Source organism: Cetorhinus maximus, chromosome 7 (assembly GCF_964194155.1).
Source record: "Cetorhinus maximus chromosome 7, sCetMax3.hap1.1, whole genome shotgun sequence".
In the NCBI taxonomy this organism is placed as follows: domain Eukaryota; kingdom Metazoa; phylum Chordata; class Chondrichthyes; order Lamniformes; family Cetorhinidae; genus Cetorhinus; species Cetorhinus maximus.
Window position 1 is genome coordinate 78,806,810 of NC_135885.1, and position 20,562 is coordinate 78,827,371.

The following is a 20,562-nucleotide window of genomic DNA, read 5'->3' on the forward strand; positions in this document are numbered from 1 at the left end:
AGCCACTATATAATTCCCATACTCTCTCTTTGTCCCTCTTAATCTCTTTTTTAGATCTGCTCCTTTCTATATTCAGCTTAGTTCTCTATTGTATTATAATACTCATAATTTGGCATAAGCTTCCTTTTTCTGTGATATTAACCTTCTTACTTTAGTCATCCTGAGAGCTCTGGTTGCTCTTCCTTTCTCCTCTGAAGTGAATGTGTCCACTCTGAAATGAACTATCTTCAACTTTGAAGGCACCCCCATTGTATATTAGTTTTAGGAACAGGGTGATATCATTTGGCGCCTCAATCAATGAGATCATGACTAATTGGCAGCCTGACTCCTATAGCTGCCTTTGCCTCATCTCCCTGAATACCTTTAGCTATCAAAAATCTATGAATCACAGTTTTCAAACTAACAATTGATACAGGATCAGTTGCCATTGTGGAAGAGAATTCAAAACTTCTACCACTCTTTGTGTGAAGAATTGTTTACAAGTTTCACTCCTGAAAGGTCTGACTCTATTTTTTTTGAGTTTGTCCCCTAGTCCAAGACTCCCCAAATATTGAAAATAGTTTCTCCCAATCTACTTTACCCATTTCCCTTAATATCTTGAAAACTTGGATCAAATCACTCCTTAATTTCCTAAATCCCAGGGAACATAATCCTACTTTATTTAATTTCTCTTCGGAGCTTAATCCTCGGAGTCTAGGTATCATTCTAGTAAATTTACCCCGCATTCCCTCCAAGACCAATATATCCTTCCTTAGGTGTGATGCCCTGAACTGCTCACAGTACTCCATGTGTGATCTAACCAAAGCTTAGGAACTTGGAAACAGGGGTAGACCATTTGGCCCATCGAGCCTGCTCTGTCAATCAATGAGATCATGGCTGATCATCTACCTCAATGCCACTGTCCCGTGCTATCCCAATATCCCTTGATGTCATTAATATCCAGAAATCTATTGATTTATGTCTTGAACATGCTCAATGATTGAGTTTCCACAGCCCTCTAGGGTAGAGAATTCCAAAGATTCACCACCCTCCGAGTGAAGAAATTCTCCTCATCTCAGTCTTAAATGGCCTAATCCTTATCCTGGAACTGTGTCCCCTGATTCTAGACTCTGGATTCTAGATTCCAGCCAGTGGAAACATCCTGTCTACACCCACCCTGTCACATCCTGTGAGAACTTTGTAAGTTCCAATGAGATCACCTCTCATTCTTTGAAACTCTATAGAATACAGGCCTAGTTTCCTCAATCTTTCCTCATAAGACAATCCTGCCATCCCAGGAATTAGACTGCTGAACCTCCATTGTGCTCCCTCTATGGTAGGTATATCCTTCCTTAGACAAGGAGACCAAAACTGTACACAATACTCCAGGTGCGATCTCATCAAAGCGCTATACAATTACAGGGTGACATCTTTATTCCTGTGCTCAAATCCCCTTGTGATGAAGGCCAACATACCATTTTCCTTCCCGATTGCTTGATGCACATGCATGCTAACTTTTAGTGAACAAGGACACCCAGGTCCCTTTGGACATCAACACTTCCCAACCCCTCACCATTTAAGAAACATTCTGCATTTCTGTTTTTTTCTACCAAAGCAGATTCAGACATATTCACATTATATTCCATCTGCCATGTTCATGCCCATTCACTTAGCCTATCCAAGTCCCCTTGAAGCTTCATTGCATCCTCCTCCAACCTAGTTTTGTGTCATCAGCAAATTTGGAAATATTACATTTGGTCCCCATATCCAAATCATTTACATAGATTGTGAACAGTTGTGGCCCCAGCACTGATCCTTGCGGTAACCCACCAGTAACAACCTGTCATCCTGAGAATGACCCATTTATTCCTACTCTCTGTTTTCTATTAACCTTCTTCATCCATACCAATATATTACTTCATTTATTTAATTTCACCATGGCTCCTGAGGTCTGCCCATGGTGGATATTGGGTGAGTTTGCATGGAGAGTGTAAGGGCAAAGGGTTGTGGGTGGTGGGCGTGGGTTGGCATGAGTTAGCACTAAGTTGGCATAAGGGCTATAAAGGGCCATGGGAATGAATGAAGGGTCATGGGTTGGCATGGAGGGTATGAGGGCCACTGCTGGGCAGGTAGAGGGGCTTTTGTTGGCATGGAGGATATGATGGGCCATGAGGGGTAGAGGGGCATAGGTTGGCACCAAGGTATGAGGAGCCATGGAGGTGGGTGGGGAGCATGAGGTGGCATGAGTTGACATGGATGGGGTATGGGGAGCATGTGGGGAGGGGGCTTGTGAGGAGTGAGGGCTTGCTGGCTGTTTTTTAGTTTTACTACTTTATTTTTACAACTTGGATGAAATCCCAGAGCGCCGAGGCAGCCTTTTACACAGCCAGCCTTGGCACCTGGCAGCCCCTGTGACTGCCTCCAACCTCTTTCTGGGGGTGGCGGACCTGATTCCAGTTAGCATCCAACCCCCACCATTCCACCCCCGACCCCCGGCGCGGCCCCCCACACCCCCAAACAGAATCTGACCGTTCAGGGCACTTTCTCCTGAGTTGGGTTTGTAGAGTCGGGAATTTTCCCCACTCTGAGCTCCCAACTCAGGGATGAAAATTTGGCCCTTTTTCTCCTTCCGCTCAGTTAGTTTCCTAATAATAATTTGCCTTCAACTCCATGAGCTTTATCTTTAGCTAACAGTCTCTTAAAAAGGATTTTATCAATAATTTGCCTTCAACTCCATGAGCTTTATCTTTAGCTAACAGTCTCTTAAAAAGGATTTTATCAAATGCTTTCTGGCTATGTAAGTAATATCCATAGTCATTCTGCTGTCACCTCTTTAAAAATAGTCAACCAGATTTATCAGGCATGACCTACCCTTTATAAGTCCATGCTGGCTCTCTCTGATCACCAAGAAGCTTTAATGTATTCAGTTAGTCTATCCTTACTTATGGACTCTAGCAATTTCCTGACAACAGATTTTAGGCTGACTGGAGTGTTATTCCTTAGATTCCCTCTCACCTTTTTTAAATAGTGCAATGACGTGCAGTTTTCCAATATAAAGGAATGAATTGGGGCAACTTTGAAAAAATATACTTAGGGCATCTACAATGTTCCCACCTACTTCTTTTCAAACCCTGGAATTGAAACTATCTGGGGATTTGTCACTCTTTAGTGCTAATAATTTCTCCATTACTGTTATCTTACTTATATTAATTTTGTGGAGGCCCTATCACTAAATCAGTATTAATTTTCTTGGGTTATCTGGCATGCTGATCTCTTCCTCTACTGTAAATACTAATGCAAAGTAATTCAGTATTTTAATCATTTCCTTATTTTCATTGACTATTATCAGTTTTCAAGAGGCTAACTGACCACCCTATTTTCCTAATGTAATTGTAAAAGCTTTTTGTGTCGGTTTTGATATCCTTTGCATGTTTTTTTTAATACTCCCTTTTTGTAGCTCTTACTGTCTGCATTGCCACCGTGTTGCTCTTTGCACCTTTCCAATTTGCCAGAAGCTGCACTACTATTATCATTTTTCTCTATATTTTTTAGGTTTATGTTATCTCTTACCACTTAATTTGCCATGGCCGTCTCTTTTGGCAAGTAGAACCCTTGCTCTTTAGGGTTATATATTGGTTCTGAATCATGTTAAATACTTTGAGCACCTGCAACTGATCTGTCATTTTACCCATTAGCAGATTTTCGCAGTTTACGCTGGACATTTTCTGTCGCATTGCGTTGGAGTCAGCCTAACTTAAATCCAGCAGTTTTGTGTTTCTCCCTTTCAACCATTGTACTGAGCTCCTATTATGATTTGATAAATGTTTACACCCCATTAGGGTGTTAACTAAATCTGGTTCATTACTCATTACTAAATCTAATCTGGCATGCCCCATTGTTGGTTCTAAGATTTAGGCCTAAATTTTCACACAGACCGAGAGCCTTTCCATCGCTGTGAAAATGACGCCAGAGGCTCGAATGCAGAAGTCCTGCCCCCAAACCTGGCTCCCACCGTTTTTTGCAGAGGGTTGGGGGTATTGGAGATGGGTTGGAATTTGGAAATGCGCATTTCACGGAGGCAGCTACCCATACAAAACTCTAGCTACCTCCAGTCAGATCTGATTCTTGTCAGCTAGGAGTGGCAAGTACGACTTGTGCTGATTAGACCTGGTAGGAGCAGATCTAAACTTTGTGGAGTTGCTTGGTTCAGGTAGGGTACCTGTTAAATTTGTAGATTTGAGACTCGTGCATTACTAATTAAGGGCCACACTGGTACAGACATTAATTATAAGTGACAATAGATTTATTAAGCAATACAAGTTAAACTATGTGATACTTAACATAGGCAGCAGTATACAGCCATGTCTTCCGCATCTCCAGTCTTTGCCTCCCAGATAGCTGTGGCATTGTCTTTTCAAATGTTCTGTTGATTGATGGTCTTTGACCTTTCTTCTCTTGGTGTGCACCCATGTTTCGATGCGCTTCACTTCTATCCTCTAATCTGGTGGTCCACCCTGTTAGGTCATATCCCAATCTTTCTTACATGATTGACTTAGTATGATGTCATAATCTCTTTACATTTCAGTCCACATACACTGACAGAGTCATAGAGTTATACAGCACAGAAACTGGCCCTTCGGCCCATCATGTCTGTGCCAGCCATCAAGCACCAATCTATTCTAATCCCATTTTCCATCACTTGGCCCGTAGCCCTGCATGCTATGGCGTTTCAAGTGCTGATCTAAATGCTTCTTAAATGTTGTGAGGGTTCCTGCCTCTACCACCCCCTCAGGCAGTGTGTTCCAGATTCCAACCACCCTCTGGGTGAAAAAGTTTTTCCTCAAATCCCCTCTAAACCTGTGCCCCTTACCTTAAATCGATGACCCCTGGTTATTGATACCTCCGGGGAAAAGTTTCTTCCTATCTACCCTATCTATGCCCCTCATAATTTTGTATATCTCTATCAGTTCCCCCCTCAGCCTTCTCTGCTCTAAGGAAAACAACACTAGTCTATCCAGTCTCCCTTCATTGCTGAAACGCTCTAGCCCAGGCAACATCCTGGCGAGTCTCCTCTGCACCCTCCCCAGTGCAAGCACATCTTTCTTCTCCTTGTTCTTCTTAACAGCACTTGCAAAAGATTCCAAAGGTCACAATTCTACATAGCATTTCCTGGTGCAACAAATTCTAAACATTTTACAAAATATGGACCCATATTTGCTTTTCCAAGGCATTGAAACATATAGTTAGACCATTAATATGCTTCTCAACATAATGGCCTAAATTTTTTGGATGGTGGAGTCGGGGAACATGTCCCCGCCGGCTCCAAGTGCCTCACAGACATATCACACTCATTTGAGCGTTAATTAGCTGCAGGCAGGAATTCCACCTCTTACTCAAAAGAAAGCCCCACCTTAAAGAGCTGCCAGCCAATCTGATTGGCCGACAGCTCTCCAGACCCTGCAATGGTCTGCAGCTGCAATGGTCTGAAGAGGAATTGCCTGAGGAAGCCTGAGACTAAGTCCAGGCACTGGAGGCCAAGATAAGTTCAAGGGGTCCCAGGGCAGAGAGGGTAGGAAAGGCCTGGGGGGGTGGATATGCAAAGCGGGTGACACCATGGCACGCATTCCCTCATGTATCTCCACGAGATCCTCCCGCACATCCCGCTGGACTTCCAGCATCTGCTGCCTAATAGATGACTCCAGAGGCCCATCATCAGCCATCGACTGAACATTGCCCTCGTTCCCCCAGACCTCTGACTGCCGGCACCCTGGGCACTCTCTGCCTCCGCCTGCACCTCAAGCAAGTGGCGGAGGAGGGAGTCTATCAGCACCTTCAAACATGGGCTGCTTTCAAGTGGAATGGAATACTGTTTACAGGCACGATGAGGTGGCCATTAATTTGGACATCTGGACCTCTGTGGACTTTCTCCCACAATCATGTTTAGGCTTAGCAAATGACACAGCATGGGAGACAACTAAAGTATTAATGGCAGGTGACCAGTGTGTTGGTAAAGTGAAAGGTTCAGATTTCTTTATAACATATACTGAGTGAGCGCCAGACACATTCACAACATGCCCCTGGCTGGAACCAATCCACAAGCAATTTTGAATATAGTCTACAATAGCTTCCACCAATCAAAGGATATCACTACCTAAAATCCCATTTCCATAAGTCATGGAGGTTTACAGGGGTTCAGTAACATCACACCAGAATTGTGCCTAACACGCTGTTAGTACTGTATCCCGGAAAAGCAGAAGCTTTCATGCCTGTTACTCCTGGAATAGCAAAGCAACCCTTGCCCGCCGCAAGCTGGCATTCAGGATGTAGAGGATCATAATGGACGAACCAGTATCTGTAAGCAGAGTTTGCTGTTGGCACCAGGCTACAGTGCAGAAAGAACTGGTCAGCTATTACCATCCCGTCTGAACCCCACTTCAGACTAGAAGTGCGGGGGCCTAACCCAGTCATTGAGGGTCCCAGTCCCATTTGAGATGGGCATGGGTGGATCCATAGCTTTCACCACAGGATACCCAAGCTGCTGGGTCATGATAAAGGTTTGCATTACGGTGGATAATTTATCCAAATTATTAGCTATGCCAGTTGCCAATCGTTCCTGATTATTAGCCAGGGCGTCCATTTTGGCTGCCAATTCAATTGGTGGCTGAGGTGAGTAAGGAGGTGGGGTTGAACGTTGATTAGCTGGTTCTACCTATTCCTGATCCCGATCCCCGCGAATCTGTTGTCACCTGGGACCCGTACAATCACTGGCAAGGTGGCCTGCCTTGTCACAACTGTAGGATTTGAGGGTGGTGCTGATGAAGTGATGCGAGGCCCTTTCACCACTTGGACGGGTTTTCTCTTCAGAGGCCCTTGTATTTATTTCTTTGCAAAGGCCCATGTTGCTCCCGCATCCTGCAAGAAGTTGGGCCATGGGGTTGTGTGAATAACTGTATGGTCTAAAGCTGTTCGTAAAGAAAGCAGTATATTTTTCAAGAATAATTTCTTAAACACAACTTCCTTCTCCCCATCTGTATCATTAGCATTGGGTGTACCTTGTATCATTTTGTATATTGTATACCATCGCTTCCCAAAAGCAGTGGGACCTTTATGGGAGCCCTGCATAGTTTGATGTAATTGAACCCCAATATCCAGATTTTCCAAACCTAGTGCATTCTATATGTTAATAATCAAATTGTTCAGCAATGTTGTCCTAAAAAGGAGGCAAATGGGAGGCTAGTTCATAGGTCAGGGGTAAGAGCTGAGAGTGTAACACTCTTTATATATATATATATATATATATATATATATAAAACAGCTAAAATAGTCTAATTCAATAATATATAACAGTATAACAATTCTGAGATACAGAGGGATCTAGGTATCCTAGTGCATGAATCACAAAAGGCTAGTATGCAGTTACAGCAAGTAATTAGAAAAGCTAATAATTGCGAGGGGAGTCGAATACAAAAACAGAGAAGTTGTGCTTCAGTTATACAGAGCATTGGTGAGACCACATCTGGAGTATTGTGTACAGTATTGGTCTCCTTATTTAAGGAAGGGTGTATATGCATTAGAAGCAGTTCTGAGAAGGTTTACTAAACTAATTCCTGGATTGGGCAGTTGTCTTATGAGGAAAGGTTGGATAGGCTAGGCTTGTATCCACCGGAGTTTAGAAGAGTAAGAGGCAACTTGATTGAACATATATGATCCTGAGGGGTCTTGATAGGGTCGATGTGGAGAGGATGTTTCCTTTTGTGGGAGAATCTAGTACTAGGAACCACTGTTTAAAAATAAGTGGTCACCCATTTAGGACAGAGATGAGGAGACTTTTTTTCTCTGAGGGTTGTGAGTCTTTAGAACTCTCTTCCTCAAAAGATGGTGGAAGCAGAGTCTTTGAATATTTTTAAGGCAGAAGTAGATAGATTCTTGATAAGCAAGGGGGTGAAAGGCTATCAGGGGTAGTTGGGAATGTGGAGTTGAGGTTACAATTAGATCAGCCATGATGTTACTGAATAGCGGAGCAGACTCGAAGGGCCAAGTGGCCTTCTCCTGCTTCTAATTCCTATGTTCATATATCCCCGTCTTCAAAGTGGGGATGATAATTACAAAACAATTGTAGGCATTGTCACAACTCAATGGGGCAGGGATGCAGACCAATAGGTCCAACTGTTAAACATAAGCTTGGAGCTTGTATATGTAAAGGCCGAGAGCCAGTGTGGGCCTGTTGGTTGGCATTATCATTTTCAGAACAATCTGAGTCCATGTCAGGATGTGACTAGCTGCTGTGAGGATGGAGGTTTCTCTATTTCATTTGGGGGTCAGTGTAACGAGGCTGTAGAGGCGGCATCACCAAAAAGACCCAGCCAGGATCTGAGCTATAATCTGAGTGAGGATCGCTCATGGTACCGGTGGCCACTGCTGCTTGCTGTTTACCCAACTGAGCCTTTAGTTGTTAGATTATAGACAGGCAATGCCTATGGTCTGGTCTGCCTCTGTATAGGGACATTGTAAGGCTCCCTTCAAGCCACCCAAGAATCTTCTAATTTCCTGCTAAGACATTGCCTTCATGTCTAGTCTCCTCATGGCTTTGTTTAGCAGTGCCTGCTTGAATCGCATTCAGACACTGTTGTTGCATAGCCACTAGCGAGGAGGCAATCTGATTCTGTAAGAGATTTACCTGGGCACCTTGCTCCTTCAGCCTCTCATTCTGTTTAGCCATGATTTCAGCATCACATTGCACACAATCGAGGCTGCATACGTGATCAGCTCAGGGCTTTGTTTGCTTTCCATTGTTTAGCCTTTATTTGTCCTTGAATAAGTGTAATGCCTTCCTCAAAGGGACTTAATGAGGCATTCTCTTAATGTCTGTACACAATCAGTATTACAATTCTTGTTTAACTTGGTCTGAAAGGCCTTCCATAATGTCTTGCTGTCCATCATGGTATTTAACTTTGAAGAGACACTGCTGTCAATCAGTCCTAACTGGTGCTCCCACAAACAATCTTGTTGCAAGTAGTTTTCCTCTTATCTGTGGCTGCTGGCTGGTACAGGCATGGATAAGTCTGTTCTCCCTCACCCTTACATATCTGGTTTATTAATTAGAGTTCCATGCTGGGGTGCCAGATTGTTAGGTTTGTAGACCTGAGACTTGTTCATAACTGATAGAGGACTACACAGGTACAGACCATGATTACGAGTGACAATAGATAGATTTATTAAGCAACACAAGTTAAACTATGCGATTACCTAATGTAGGCAGCAGTATACAGGCATGTCTTCCGCATCTCCAGTCTTTGCCCCCTGGATAGCTGTGGCACTGTCTCTTCAAGTGTTCTGTTGACTTTGATCCTTCTTCCCTCGTTGTGCACTGATGTCTCAAAGTGCCTCACCTGTTATCCTCTTTTCTGGTGGTTTACTCCGTTAGATCATATCCCAGTCTCTCTTACATGATTGGCTTAGCCTGATATCATAACCTTTTTACATTTCAGCCCTCAGACCCTGACAGATTTTCCCTGTTCTTTTTAACAGTACTTGCAAAAGATTCCAAAGGTCAATTCTGCAGAGCATTTCAAAGCATTTCCTAGAACAACAAATTATAAATATTTTACAAGATATGTAACCACATTTGCTTTTCCAAGGCATTGAAACACATATTTAGACCATTAATTCACTTCTCAACATGATGACATGTTCCTTAAAATTCAACACATGTTATAAACCACGATACACTGCAATTGTTTTTTCAGCATAGCCTTACAGCCTCAGATAGACAATGTTTAAGTTTGTTAGATGCTTGTTATATAGTTGATCTTCCAGGCAACTTTTCTTGGTGGACACATTTAACTTCATTTACAAGACAGCAGCAGCAACAGTGCATCATACCATGGATGGTGCTATGCTCCAGTCCCACATTAACCCTTGCTCTGCTGAACACCTTTACATTACAATGGCATACAGGCACTTACAACATCATACACATCCCCCTTTCTTCTCAAAAGAAAATTTTCCTCCCTTCCAACGGAATATTACAATACAATCTTTACTTGCTATCCCTGCTCCCCCACCTCAAGTCTCTGACTTTATAAATTCAGATGATCTTGAGGCTTGATAGTTCTTCCAAATCTCAGTCTGTCACATTTGGAGGAACGATAGTAGTATTCTGTGTTTATGGTACTTGGTTATCTCCATTTGATTCTCTTTTTGCGCTCCTTCGAGTTGCATTTCTCTTTATTAACATCCCACCTGCTTTCATCGGACACTGTGAGTTTGTCCCATTCCTTCCGAAGGGAATGAGCTCTCCATTCATTCCTAGAATAGACTGGAAATTTAATTTTTCCATGGTGTCCGTCATGTTCTCGCTAGACATTTATGTTTGACAAATGGAACCTTTATTTCCACTTGTTTCACAATCTCAGCCAAACATATGTTTGCTGTTTTTTTTTCCAAGTCATTTTGCAAGTTTATGAATCTTTTCATTCAGCTCAATCATTCTCAGCACATCTGAGACATCCGGTGCATTTTCTTCCTCTAGTTCCTTGCACTTCAGTGTCAGATTTACATTTTCCAATCTTCTGTCTTTTCTTTCTCTGTCTGCAACTTGGAAAGTTCTACGGCTTTTCCTTTCATTGCCTCTTTGTTTTCATTCAACTGCTTCTTCAACTAATCTGTCTGCTTCATGCAGCTTTCGGCTTCCTCCTCGAAGATTGAACATTGCTGAGTCTTCTCTGCCAACTGGTTCTTCAGTTTGTTCAGAGTAACATTAAATTCATTTTCCTTCTGTTTGTAATTTTCCAGAGGAATAAATTTTGATATGAGGAATTCTTGTAGCATGTGAAGATCTTTCAACAGGTTTTCCTTTTCTTTGCAAAGCTCGCTTTCTTCACCTTGAGTTTTCCTGTAATTCAGCACAGTCTCCTCAAGTTTCTTCTACTGCTCTTCCATTCTACTGTTTGAGACAGTCTTCATTTCTTCATGTTGCTGAATGGTTATGCATTCATTTTGCATTTGATCTTGAAGGACAATCAGCTGTTCTTTCAACTGTTTATTTTCTTGTTGACCTCTAGCCAACTCAGCCTGGGCTTCATTGCATAATTGCGTTCCTACTAATTATTCCAACCCAGCATTTTCTGTAGTGATATTTAATGTCCTTCTTAGCTCCTCATGTTTTTCCAAGGTTACATATTGATTCTTCAAGGAGTCCTTCAGAGTTGCAACTTCTCCTGTGCCTTTTCAGCCTGCTGTTTTGCCTGGCTGCACATCTGGTTGAGTTTTCCCAACTCCTGCTTTGATTTCCCAACTGTGGAATTGAGGGCTCTTATTTTCTCCTGATACCTTTATGTCATGACTGAAATTTGTTTGTTCAGATTTCGAACAGCTTAATTCATTGAAGACTTTATCATGCATTTTCAAAGGTATATATTCAGCTTGAATCTTGCATTTCAAATCTTACAGGTCAGCTCTGATGTGAACATTTTCCTGTAGAAGAGCTTCATTTACTTGTTGCATGTTTTGCTTCTTTTGAGTCACCTCAGATAGCTTTCCTTCATTCATAGCCATCTTCTCACTCCACAATGCCATCTGCTGTTGCAGTTTGGATAGCGCGCCAGCATCTTCAAAAAAACTCAATTTTTAAGCCTTTGACTGCTTCTCTGCCATTTCTTTCTTCTGTACTAAACTCTTCGGCTTGTGCATTTCATTGTGCTGACATGGTCAGCAACTGTCTTGTGGTTTACCTGAGTATTGTCGCCCATCCCCTGGGGTCGTCTATCTACCTCACTCTGGGGTATTTTGGCTCCCTCGCTCTGGGATCTTTTGGCTCCATTGCTCTGGGGTCCTTTGTTGCCTTCTCTTTGGAGTCTCTTGTTGCCCTTGGCACTTTATTGGGAGTTGCCCTTTCTCTGGGGTCTTTTCTAATTTTCTGTGCATGGCCATTTTTTTCTGTAATTACTGCTTTAAATTAAAGAAAAAAAACCTGGTCATATCACAAAGACAGATGACCAAAAGCACAAAACATTGCAAGACGCTGACTGATGCAGTGTGAAAACCCAACTGAAAAGGGATTCCTTTTCCAAACTCTGCAGGATTTTTTTTCTTTTTGTTTAACTCTGCAGGAACTTTTAAAACAGCAGCAATTCATGCCTCATTATAAGAAGTCAGGACCTGACTGAAAAGGGTTCACTTTCTCTTAAACTCTGCAGGCTTTTTCCTTTTTGTTTACTATACTCTACAGGTTTCCATCTTTACTATGCCAGCTGATTTTTATTTAGCTTTTTTTTTAACTTCAGTGCAGCACAGCCACTACTGCTGCAACCTACTGAGTCTCTGGGACTGCCACCTGTTCTACAGTGTAAGTACAGCTTCTGTTTTTGTAATTTTTGCTCACCGTCTTGGGAACTGACCAGGTTCTTTGACTTTGCGTCATTCAGGATCTTGCAAATTTTGTATTTTTGCTCACTGTCTTGTGAACTGACCAGTATTATTCACACTGCATCACTCAAGGTCTTGCAATTTTTTGTTTTTGCTCACCCTTCTTTGTAGTCTGACCAGGTTTTTTTTCTTTTTTACTCTGAGTCACTCGCGGACCTTGCAATGGACTTCCACTCTGATGGACACTCAACTTCTAAGTCTGTAGCGAAGCTTCTTCAATTATTTCTTCAATTTTTCTTCTTAGGTGCATGTCTCTCTAGCCAGGTGTCAGAGTTTTTCATATCTTGGTATTCTGTACTGAGTCCATCGTTTAAAATGCCACCTTTCATATCACCGCTGGTCTCCATATTGTGCTACCACTGTTGGTCACCATGTTGTGTGGGTCGTTTGGTGTTTCATGGAGAGGCCTTGAGAGTTGTATGTTTAAACATGAGCCATTTAGTGTTAATCTTTAACTATGTGCAGATTCCAGTTGATGTCATGCATGGTGCTGCTGCTAAGCTGCTTCTAGAGTGTTCTCTTCGAGTCTATTACCATGTTACTGTATGCATCTGTCATGGGCAGTGCTATTTTCCAGTCCCACCTTAACCCTCGCTCTGCTGAGCACCTTTACATTACAATGGCATGCAGCAATATACAACATTATATAACAGGAAGGGCTCATCGCCAGATGCGTCCTAATACAGAACAGATTCACATAGTTTCTTTCGATCTAACCCTTGCCATCAGCCATTCCCTGGTGAGCAACTGCCACATTATAAACCTTTTACGTAGAAGCCATAGTTACTCAGGGAAACGCCCATCCCAAAAAGAGAGCAAAGCAAAATCAATGAGTTTGACTCAGTTATATAAATCAGGTGAAACTATCACTATCATGACCATTGGCCTCAACATATTGCAAGCAAACAGTGTGAGAAGTCCTTCACAACCTGGACCTTTCACATTACCGCCAATGGCTGTCAATGAGGTGCCAAAGCCTCCATCTTGTGTGCAGCTGTGAGGGACTTGGTGAAGGGTCAACTGTGTGGGTGCTTCCTGATGGATGGATGGCAAGAGGGCAAATGGATGGGCTAAGGCCTGTGGCACTATTTATCATACATCCACTGAGGCATAATATTTAACTACATTACTGCAGAATATCTTTAGAAGGTAGTGGTGCCAAGCTGCTGCCATCTCCATGGCTGTGGCTTGTGAAGCCATTCAATGCTTTAAGTGGTTCAGTGTACTTCTTCAGCACAATGTGAATAGACAGCAACAATGGAAATTTTTTTACCTATGGAAAGCCCATGATAGGCTATCTGCCCCAGAGTCAGCAACCAGTTGGACAACATTTAGAGAGTTTGCACTCACCTGACTCCTCAGAGTTAAGCAATTCACCACCTTTCTGGTATGTTGCCCCACAGGACCTCACTACAGCTTTCACATTGCTTTTAATGGGAAAATCTGATTCACTAAATGTTCCATTTAACGTTACACTTTTTAGAAACACAACTACAACGTTAAGCGAGGAATTACTACATATCATAGTCCCATGTGGTGACTTGTGCCTGCAGTTCTCCCAACCATATTTAACATGCTACATACATTTGCCCAAGCTGAACTGTCTCATCTGTCCTGCCATACATTAACTTGCCTGATCTGACTATTTCCATACCCGCTAATGTGACATTGTTAGTAATCAAGCGATCCCTACCCTTTGAAGTCCTGCTCTTTACTTTTCTTCCAAACTCCTGATGCTTTGACTGCAAATCTTCTACTCATTTCTTTCCTATGTCATTGGTTCCCAAATTGACCATGACTCCTGGCGGTTCCCCTTGCACCCTTAAAATATTCTGCACCATCTCTGTGATGCCATTTACCCTGGTACCAGAGAGGCAACATGTCATGCAGGACTCACGACAGCAGTTGCAGAAATGCAAAACTATCTCCCTTCTGGGAAATTCTCAGCTGCTGTGTCTGCAGCAGCTCCTCAAACTCATAACCCCTGGTTTGAACTTGAGCAATTGGAGATACTTTCTGTATATGTGGTTATCCACCTGAAGCATCCCACATGCACAAGAATTGCAGCCATTTTGATGGTTAAAAAGTTACTCAGCCCTTGGAAAGAGTCAAACAAATTTCAACCCATTTGCCAAGACTTGGAATAAAATGGGGGAAAAAATCCAGGCAATGATGAATTAAAGGAAATTCCACTGTGAGGGCACAATGCAGATTTGAGTAGGGTTTGAGAGGGGCAAGTAACAGAATAGGATAATTCATTTTCATGATGGGAAAATAGAATATAATGCTGCATAAAATCAGTGTGGGGATTGTTTACTTCTTTCCACTCCAAATTACCTCCCTTTAGGTCAAAAATGCATTATGCCGACAATAATTCTAAGGCATAAAAGTAAGAAGTGACTTTTGCAGTCACTGACAGTGCCATTCCTATGTTGCAAGCTGGCTGCAGGTGCCCTTGCCATGGACAGTGAAGTTCTACAACTGACTGTCTGCTGGTGAGAAGTCTGCAGAGGCAGTTGTCATTGGTCTTGGCAGGTAGGTGTGTTAAGATGGTCACTGGTCTATTGACAGGTAATATTATTGCAAGATGAGTGCTTAATTGTAGACAGTCAGATTATTTAATATTAGGAGAAAGCTGGGAAGATGGTTGGCTCTTTTCTACCAGAAACTTACAGGCTGTTCAACAGACCTTACAGCTATATAAATTTTAAGATCAAGATGGTTTCACTGTTTCTGATATGTGACCTCTGTGCAAATTGAGTTCTGACTAGCATTCTGCTGACTTGCAATAATATTTCTTTGTTTTCATCTGATATACCTCATAACAATGCCAAGTATCTGTTTGTCTTTTTTGCTGGTTGTATTTCTGAACCAGCTTTACACAACTCATGCACCTGGACCCCTAAATCCATTGGGATGAAATTACCACTCCTAATGCTCCCCTATTTTGATTGCCTTCCCCCTCTCTCCAAAGTTTTTTTTTCTTTTCTTGCCTCTTTTTCTTGATATGATTAGGCTAGTGATTGATTTCTTAGTAATGTTATTGTTTAAGAAGAGCATTAATCAAACTCTATGTAGGACAGTGATGAATTATGCTAAAAGTAATTTTTAAATAACTGAAAGGAAATGTATTTCTATTACATAGTTGTTATAAGTTAAGAGCCTGCACCAAATAATATTTTAGATTCAGCATCAACAACCATTTGATCAAGTCAACCTCATATCTCCTATGAATTGCCCAATATCTAGTTAAGCAATAGTGTGGCATAAAAAGCATAACAAGAAGACCCCTCATTGTGTGTACTGGATACCCTCATTTCACACCATTGCCACATGCATTTTCCTAACTTTTGGGAGGTGAACTATGAGCATTCGAGCCAAATGAGGCCAATGATCTAGTTTATTTTACAAGCAGTTTATGAATGAGCCAAATGCAGTTTCCTCAGTGAGATTTAATCAACTTTCTATCACTACTTTTATCATGAAACATAAATTACATGACTTTGCCTTAAATGAGTATAACTCACTCTCCATGTTGGCAACTTTGGAATTGAAAGTGAAACACCTTCCCCTGCCTCACTGTTTCAAGTACAACCTGTTGTCAAGTGTCTTTTCTAAAGACATGAGGAAGAGAAGTTACTTGACCTCTAACCCCTCTTTCAACTCTGTCAAGAAATGGTTTGCTCAGTTGCCAAAATTACCACTTTGAATGATATGCAACCTCTGCGCTCCCTCCGTTTTTGATGCAGGAGCTTTGGTAACTACATTGTCTGTTTAGCAATGACCCTGTCTGGATCTCATAAATGGAAACCGTGATTTCATTACAGGCATGATCATTTCTGGAAAGTGTGATAGACCCCCTTCCCTATTATCTCAAACAAATATGAATATGCAAATGTTAATGGGCTTTCTCACTAGGACAGCATATTAAAATTCCAAACCACTTTTTGCTCCGTGTTTCCATGCTTTATTTTGCTATCCAGGAATTAATTTTTTGTATCCCAGCTTGATTTCAGAAACTTGGAACAAATTAAACTAAAATTCCCTTCCATTCTAAATCTCAAAGTGTTATAATGGCACTAGACAGGTCAGAAACAACTTTTCTACTATTGATTTATGAAAACACAACAAATCAAAGTTAAACTTGCTAATGCCTTTAGGGGATAAAACTTTTAAGAGTGCTGCAGTTCATTCAGACTTCCTGATTGACTGTGGGGTTTTTTTTCAACTGTTTCATGTTTCTCCCTTCCCATGGGATGACCGAACCTCTGTTTCACTCCTTTCCTTGATTGCTTGGGTTGAGTCTGTGATTGCATTATCTTTCTATGTAAGGCGTGTCAGTACAGCAAAGCATGGCATTATAAAAATTTCATGTAGAAGGGAACCATCACTGTTTCAGGGAATAACAGTGAAAATAGCTGAATGTTATACCCATGTAAAGTGTATCAAAAATTGCATTGTGTGTTAATAAACGTGGAAGAATACACCCGTTAAACAACTTCTTAGTAGTTATGACCCCTTTAATGTACATTAGTCTAACAGGGGTGAATATTACAGTTTATTGCTGTGTCTGAAATAAACATCATTACATCAAATTGCTTTTAAAATTCAGGTCAATCTGGAAAAGTTTGAGATTTATTTTATATCTAGGGTTTATCATAATTCCTAGTGTTTCTAAATTATCCTAGATTAAGCAGCTCAACCACAGTTTGTCCAGTAGCCAGAATGCATTAGAACACTGAAGTGTCATTTAACTCTTACTTGCCTCAATAATGTTGAGGACTAAGCAGCAAAATATTCAATTCTATTTCATGCAGCTACTTTATTTCACTACTTCCATCTAGCAAAGATAAATTATCAGTCTGGTACAGTAACTCTGCAGAACTATAGCATTACATTACTGACATTCAAATTAACATGTAACTCAATCCAAAATTATAACCTTTGCTATGAATATTATTTTAGAGAACTTAGCCTTTTCTAGCTCTTTTAGAAGTGTAATAGAGAGTGTAACAGAGAGTCTTATTTAAATTTGTAATTTGAATATTTTTACAATAAATATAACAACCTTTTAGTCAAAATAGTTCAGTCTTCCAATATGATGCATTGATTCCGTCTTCATGTCATTTACTCCTTTCTTTCACTCAGTCGTCTTTTTTTTAGACCTTTTAGTTAACACCTTGTTCGTACTTTCAATACTATTGTTACCTTTTGTATTAAATTCTAATAAATTATATTTCTGATGCGATTACAATACTGAGTTTGCTGTTCATTGTTTTATAATTTTATCTCTAATAGGCTGTTCAGTTATTTAGATTCCAAGACACCATTAAAAGGAATAACTGTGTGATAGGACATTTTGGTTTATTGTTTCTAGATAAACAAAAGGGTGCCTTAAACTCTTAATAGTTAACATCTGCTTTTGTTAACACCTTTTCACCTTTGTAGTATTTGCTGTTAAGAAACGCTCTTAATCAGAAGTTAACATGATGCATATAATTAAGGAAATTACCAGCAATGCTTTTTGCATTTGTGGTCATCTTAAACATAGAAAAAGTTCTTAGTCTCTTTCAAATATTTTGCTGTCAGGTTTAGAGTCAACAGGTCTGGTAGGGTATGATGTTGAGATGAATTTAATCCTTTATTAGATTAACAATAATTCTTCCTAAAGGGCAGTTGTAGAAGCTAGTGTATGTATTCTATATTAAACATATTGCAAATTAAGGAATAAATTCCTTGCACAGTTTTTGTAAGGTTTTTTTTAATCACAGAGTTACAATAATTCTGTTCTGTTAATGTATTTAGGATAAGAAAACTGGGATCTGGCAGTGATTTTGAAGCTTATTTTCAGCGACTTGGCATTGCCTCTGGCCGTGCACGATACACGAAAAACAGGGTGAGTGCGTTCGACAAGATAAAAAGTAGATTGTTGGAATTTTGGCCCATGTTTACTGATCTATTCATTTTTTTCATATTGTCTTTACCATGTTTAAAACCTACTCAGAGTTAATGTTCTGTTTGTGTGGTTAGAGAAATCATGTAACAAATAGTGGTCCAAAACTTCCAATCAGAGTTGGGACCCATCTGTCTGATGCTGATCAGAAAGAAAACTACCAACTTACCTGCATACATTGAAAAGGTTCCCTCAGCACAGAAAGCCTCACAGAGAGCAGTGAAGAGAATCAGTGCAGAAGCCGCAGCCCCTTTTATGGCACTGGCTGCCGTAAGGTAAGTTTAAATGTCCAGTGTGAATGTTGGTGAGTGGATGAGTGAGTGAATGGGCAAAGTGGGTAGGTAGGTGAGGTAAGTGGGTAAGTGGTTAGGGTGGCAAGTGGGTGAGTGTGTAGGTGTGCTGGGGCTATTCAGGTCAGGCCTGGGGGGTGTCGGGGGGCTCAGGGTTAGTCAGGTGGTGGGCCTAGTCAACTCAGGTTGAGGGGGAGTCAGGTGGTGTGGACTAGTCAAGGTGGTAGGAGGGAGTTTGGTGGTGGGGGCTAGTCAGGGCGAGTCAGCGGGATTTTGGTGGTGGGGGCTAGTCAGGTTGGGCGGGGGAGTCGGGGAGGTCAGGGGTGTAGGCGGGTGGTGAGGGCTAGTCAGGCTGGGCCGGGGGAAGTTGGAGGAATGAGGGGGGTAGTTGTGTAGTGGGGCTCATCAGGCTGGGTTGGGGGGGGCAGTGGAGGGGGGATCAGGGGGATTAGTCAGCGATCAGGGTGGTAGTCAGGGAGTCAAAGGTGGAGCCAGGAGTGTCAATTGTATAGTTACCCAGGAGTTAGACTAGGATTTTTCTGTTTAACCTTTCCTGCGTAACTATTCAGGTAAGTACATCGGAACTCTCCAAAGTCTCTGACTTTAGAGCTGGAGGCATTTTCGGAGGGTCCCGGGGAGCAGAGGAATTGCCAATCGGAAGTTCAAAGTTCCTAAGCAATTCCCACAGAATCATTGCGTCGGGACCTCCTTGGGGTCCTGACGTGCATCTTGGGTCGGATGCCAAGTTTACAATGATCCAGAGACTGGAAGATCTGGGTCAGTATTTTTTATAAAAATTAAGTTTACTGAAATTCCAATGATGTTTTACACAATGAACTGTTTAATTTGCCAACACAGCACTTTTATACTGAACTGACGAGCATAGTATCAATAATATTCACAGGGAGCTCAATCTTGACTGCCCTTTGTTGGGGGTAAAGTTGGGAAGTCAGCTCCTTCTGTTTCTGTTCAAATGCAAATGAGTACAGCCTTCCAGCCACCCACTGTCAATGAGATTTTTTCAATCGATAAAATGATGTCAACAAGTTTGTTTTAATCTTCAAAAAATGTCCTCAAAAACAGAGATTTTTATCAGCTAACTTTCTACTGATATTGATAGGCATGATTGAAGGAAGAATTAATTGCATTTCTTTGGTGCTTTATCATGTTCAACTTTCTCCAAAAGCTTCACACAGTGGCTTACTTTCTGAAGCACGTGGGCAGATATACAGAGAAAATAGCAGTCAGTCTATGCCAAAAATAACCCAAAAACTGAATTAAATGACCAGAAAATCTAGTTCTGTAATACTATTGGTTATTGAAGGAATTTGTCCAGTTCACTTGTACTTCCTGTCAGAACCATGATTGGATCCCCCTTGTCCTCACCTTCCATCATCAGTGTCCACAGTTGGAACATCCTCCATCATTTTTGCCAACTCCAACACAATCCTGAAACCAAAAACATCTTCCTCTCCCCGCCCCTTTCAACTTTCTGCAGGGGCTGTGCCTTCCGTGATACCTGGCCGACTCTTACATCACTCTGAACAACTCCTTTCCTTGACACCTCCCTGTGCAAGCTCTTGAGATGCCATAATTGCTCTTTCATCTCCTCCCTTCCCAACATAGGTGGACCCGAACTCTATTTTTGATGAGACTATGATTTACTTGTACTTCTTCCAACCTAGTACAATGGATTTGTTGATCACAGCAAGGTCTCATCTTCTTCATCGAGGAGAACAAACACAGATTGAGTGATCACCTTTCCTCTCTTCCATCCAAAAGTACAACACTAAGCTTCGTTAAACATTTTTAATTCTGTGTTCCACTTCCATTCATGCCTCTGCCCTTGGCCACCTACACTGTTTCAATTAAGATCACTTCAAGCTTAAGAAAAAGCACTTCATTTTCCTACTT

General features: G+C 41.5%; 1 protein-coding gene across 1 annotated transcript in view; it reads left to right on the forward strand.

Annotated features, from left to right (window-relative positions):
- Window positions 1–20,562, forward strand: part of naalad2 (N-acetylated alpha-linked acidic dipeptidase 2) — a 241,323-nt gene that overhangs the window by 188,997 nt on the left and 31,764 nt on the right. Inside the window, exon 15 of the mRNA XM_078545757.1 lies at window positions 18,211–18,301. Coding sequence (XP_078401883.1) covers window positions 18,211–18,301 — 91 coding nt within the window. The remainder of the gene's footprint in view (window positions 1–18,210; window positions 18,302–20,562) is intronic.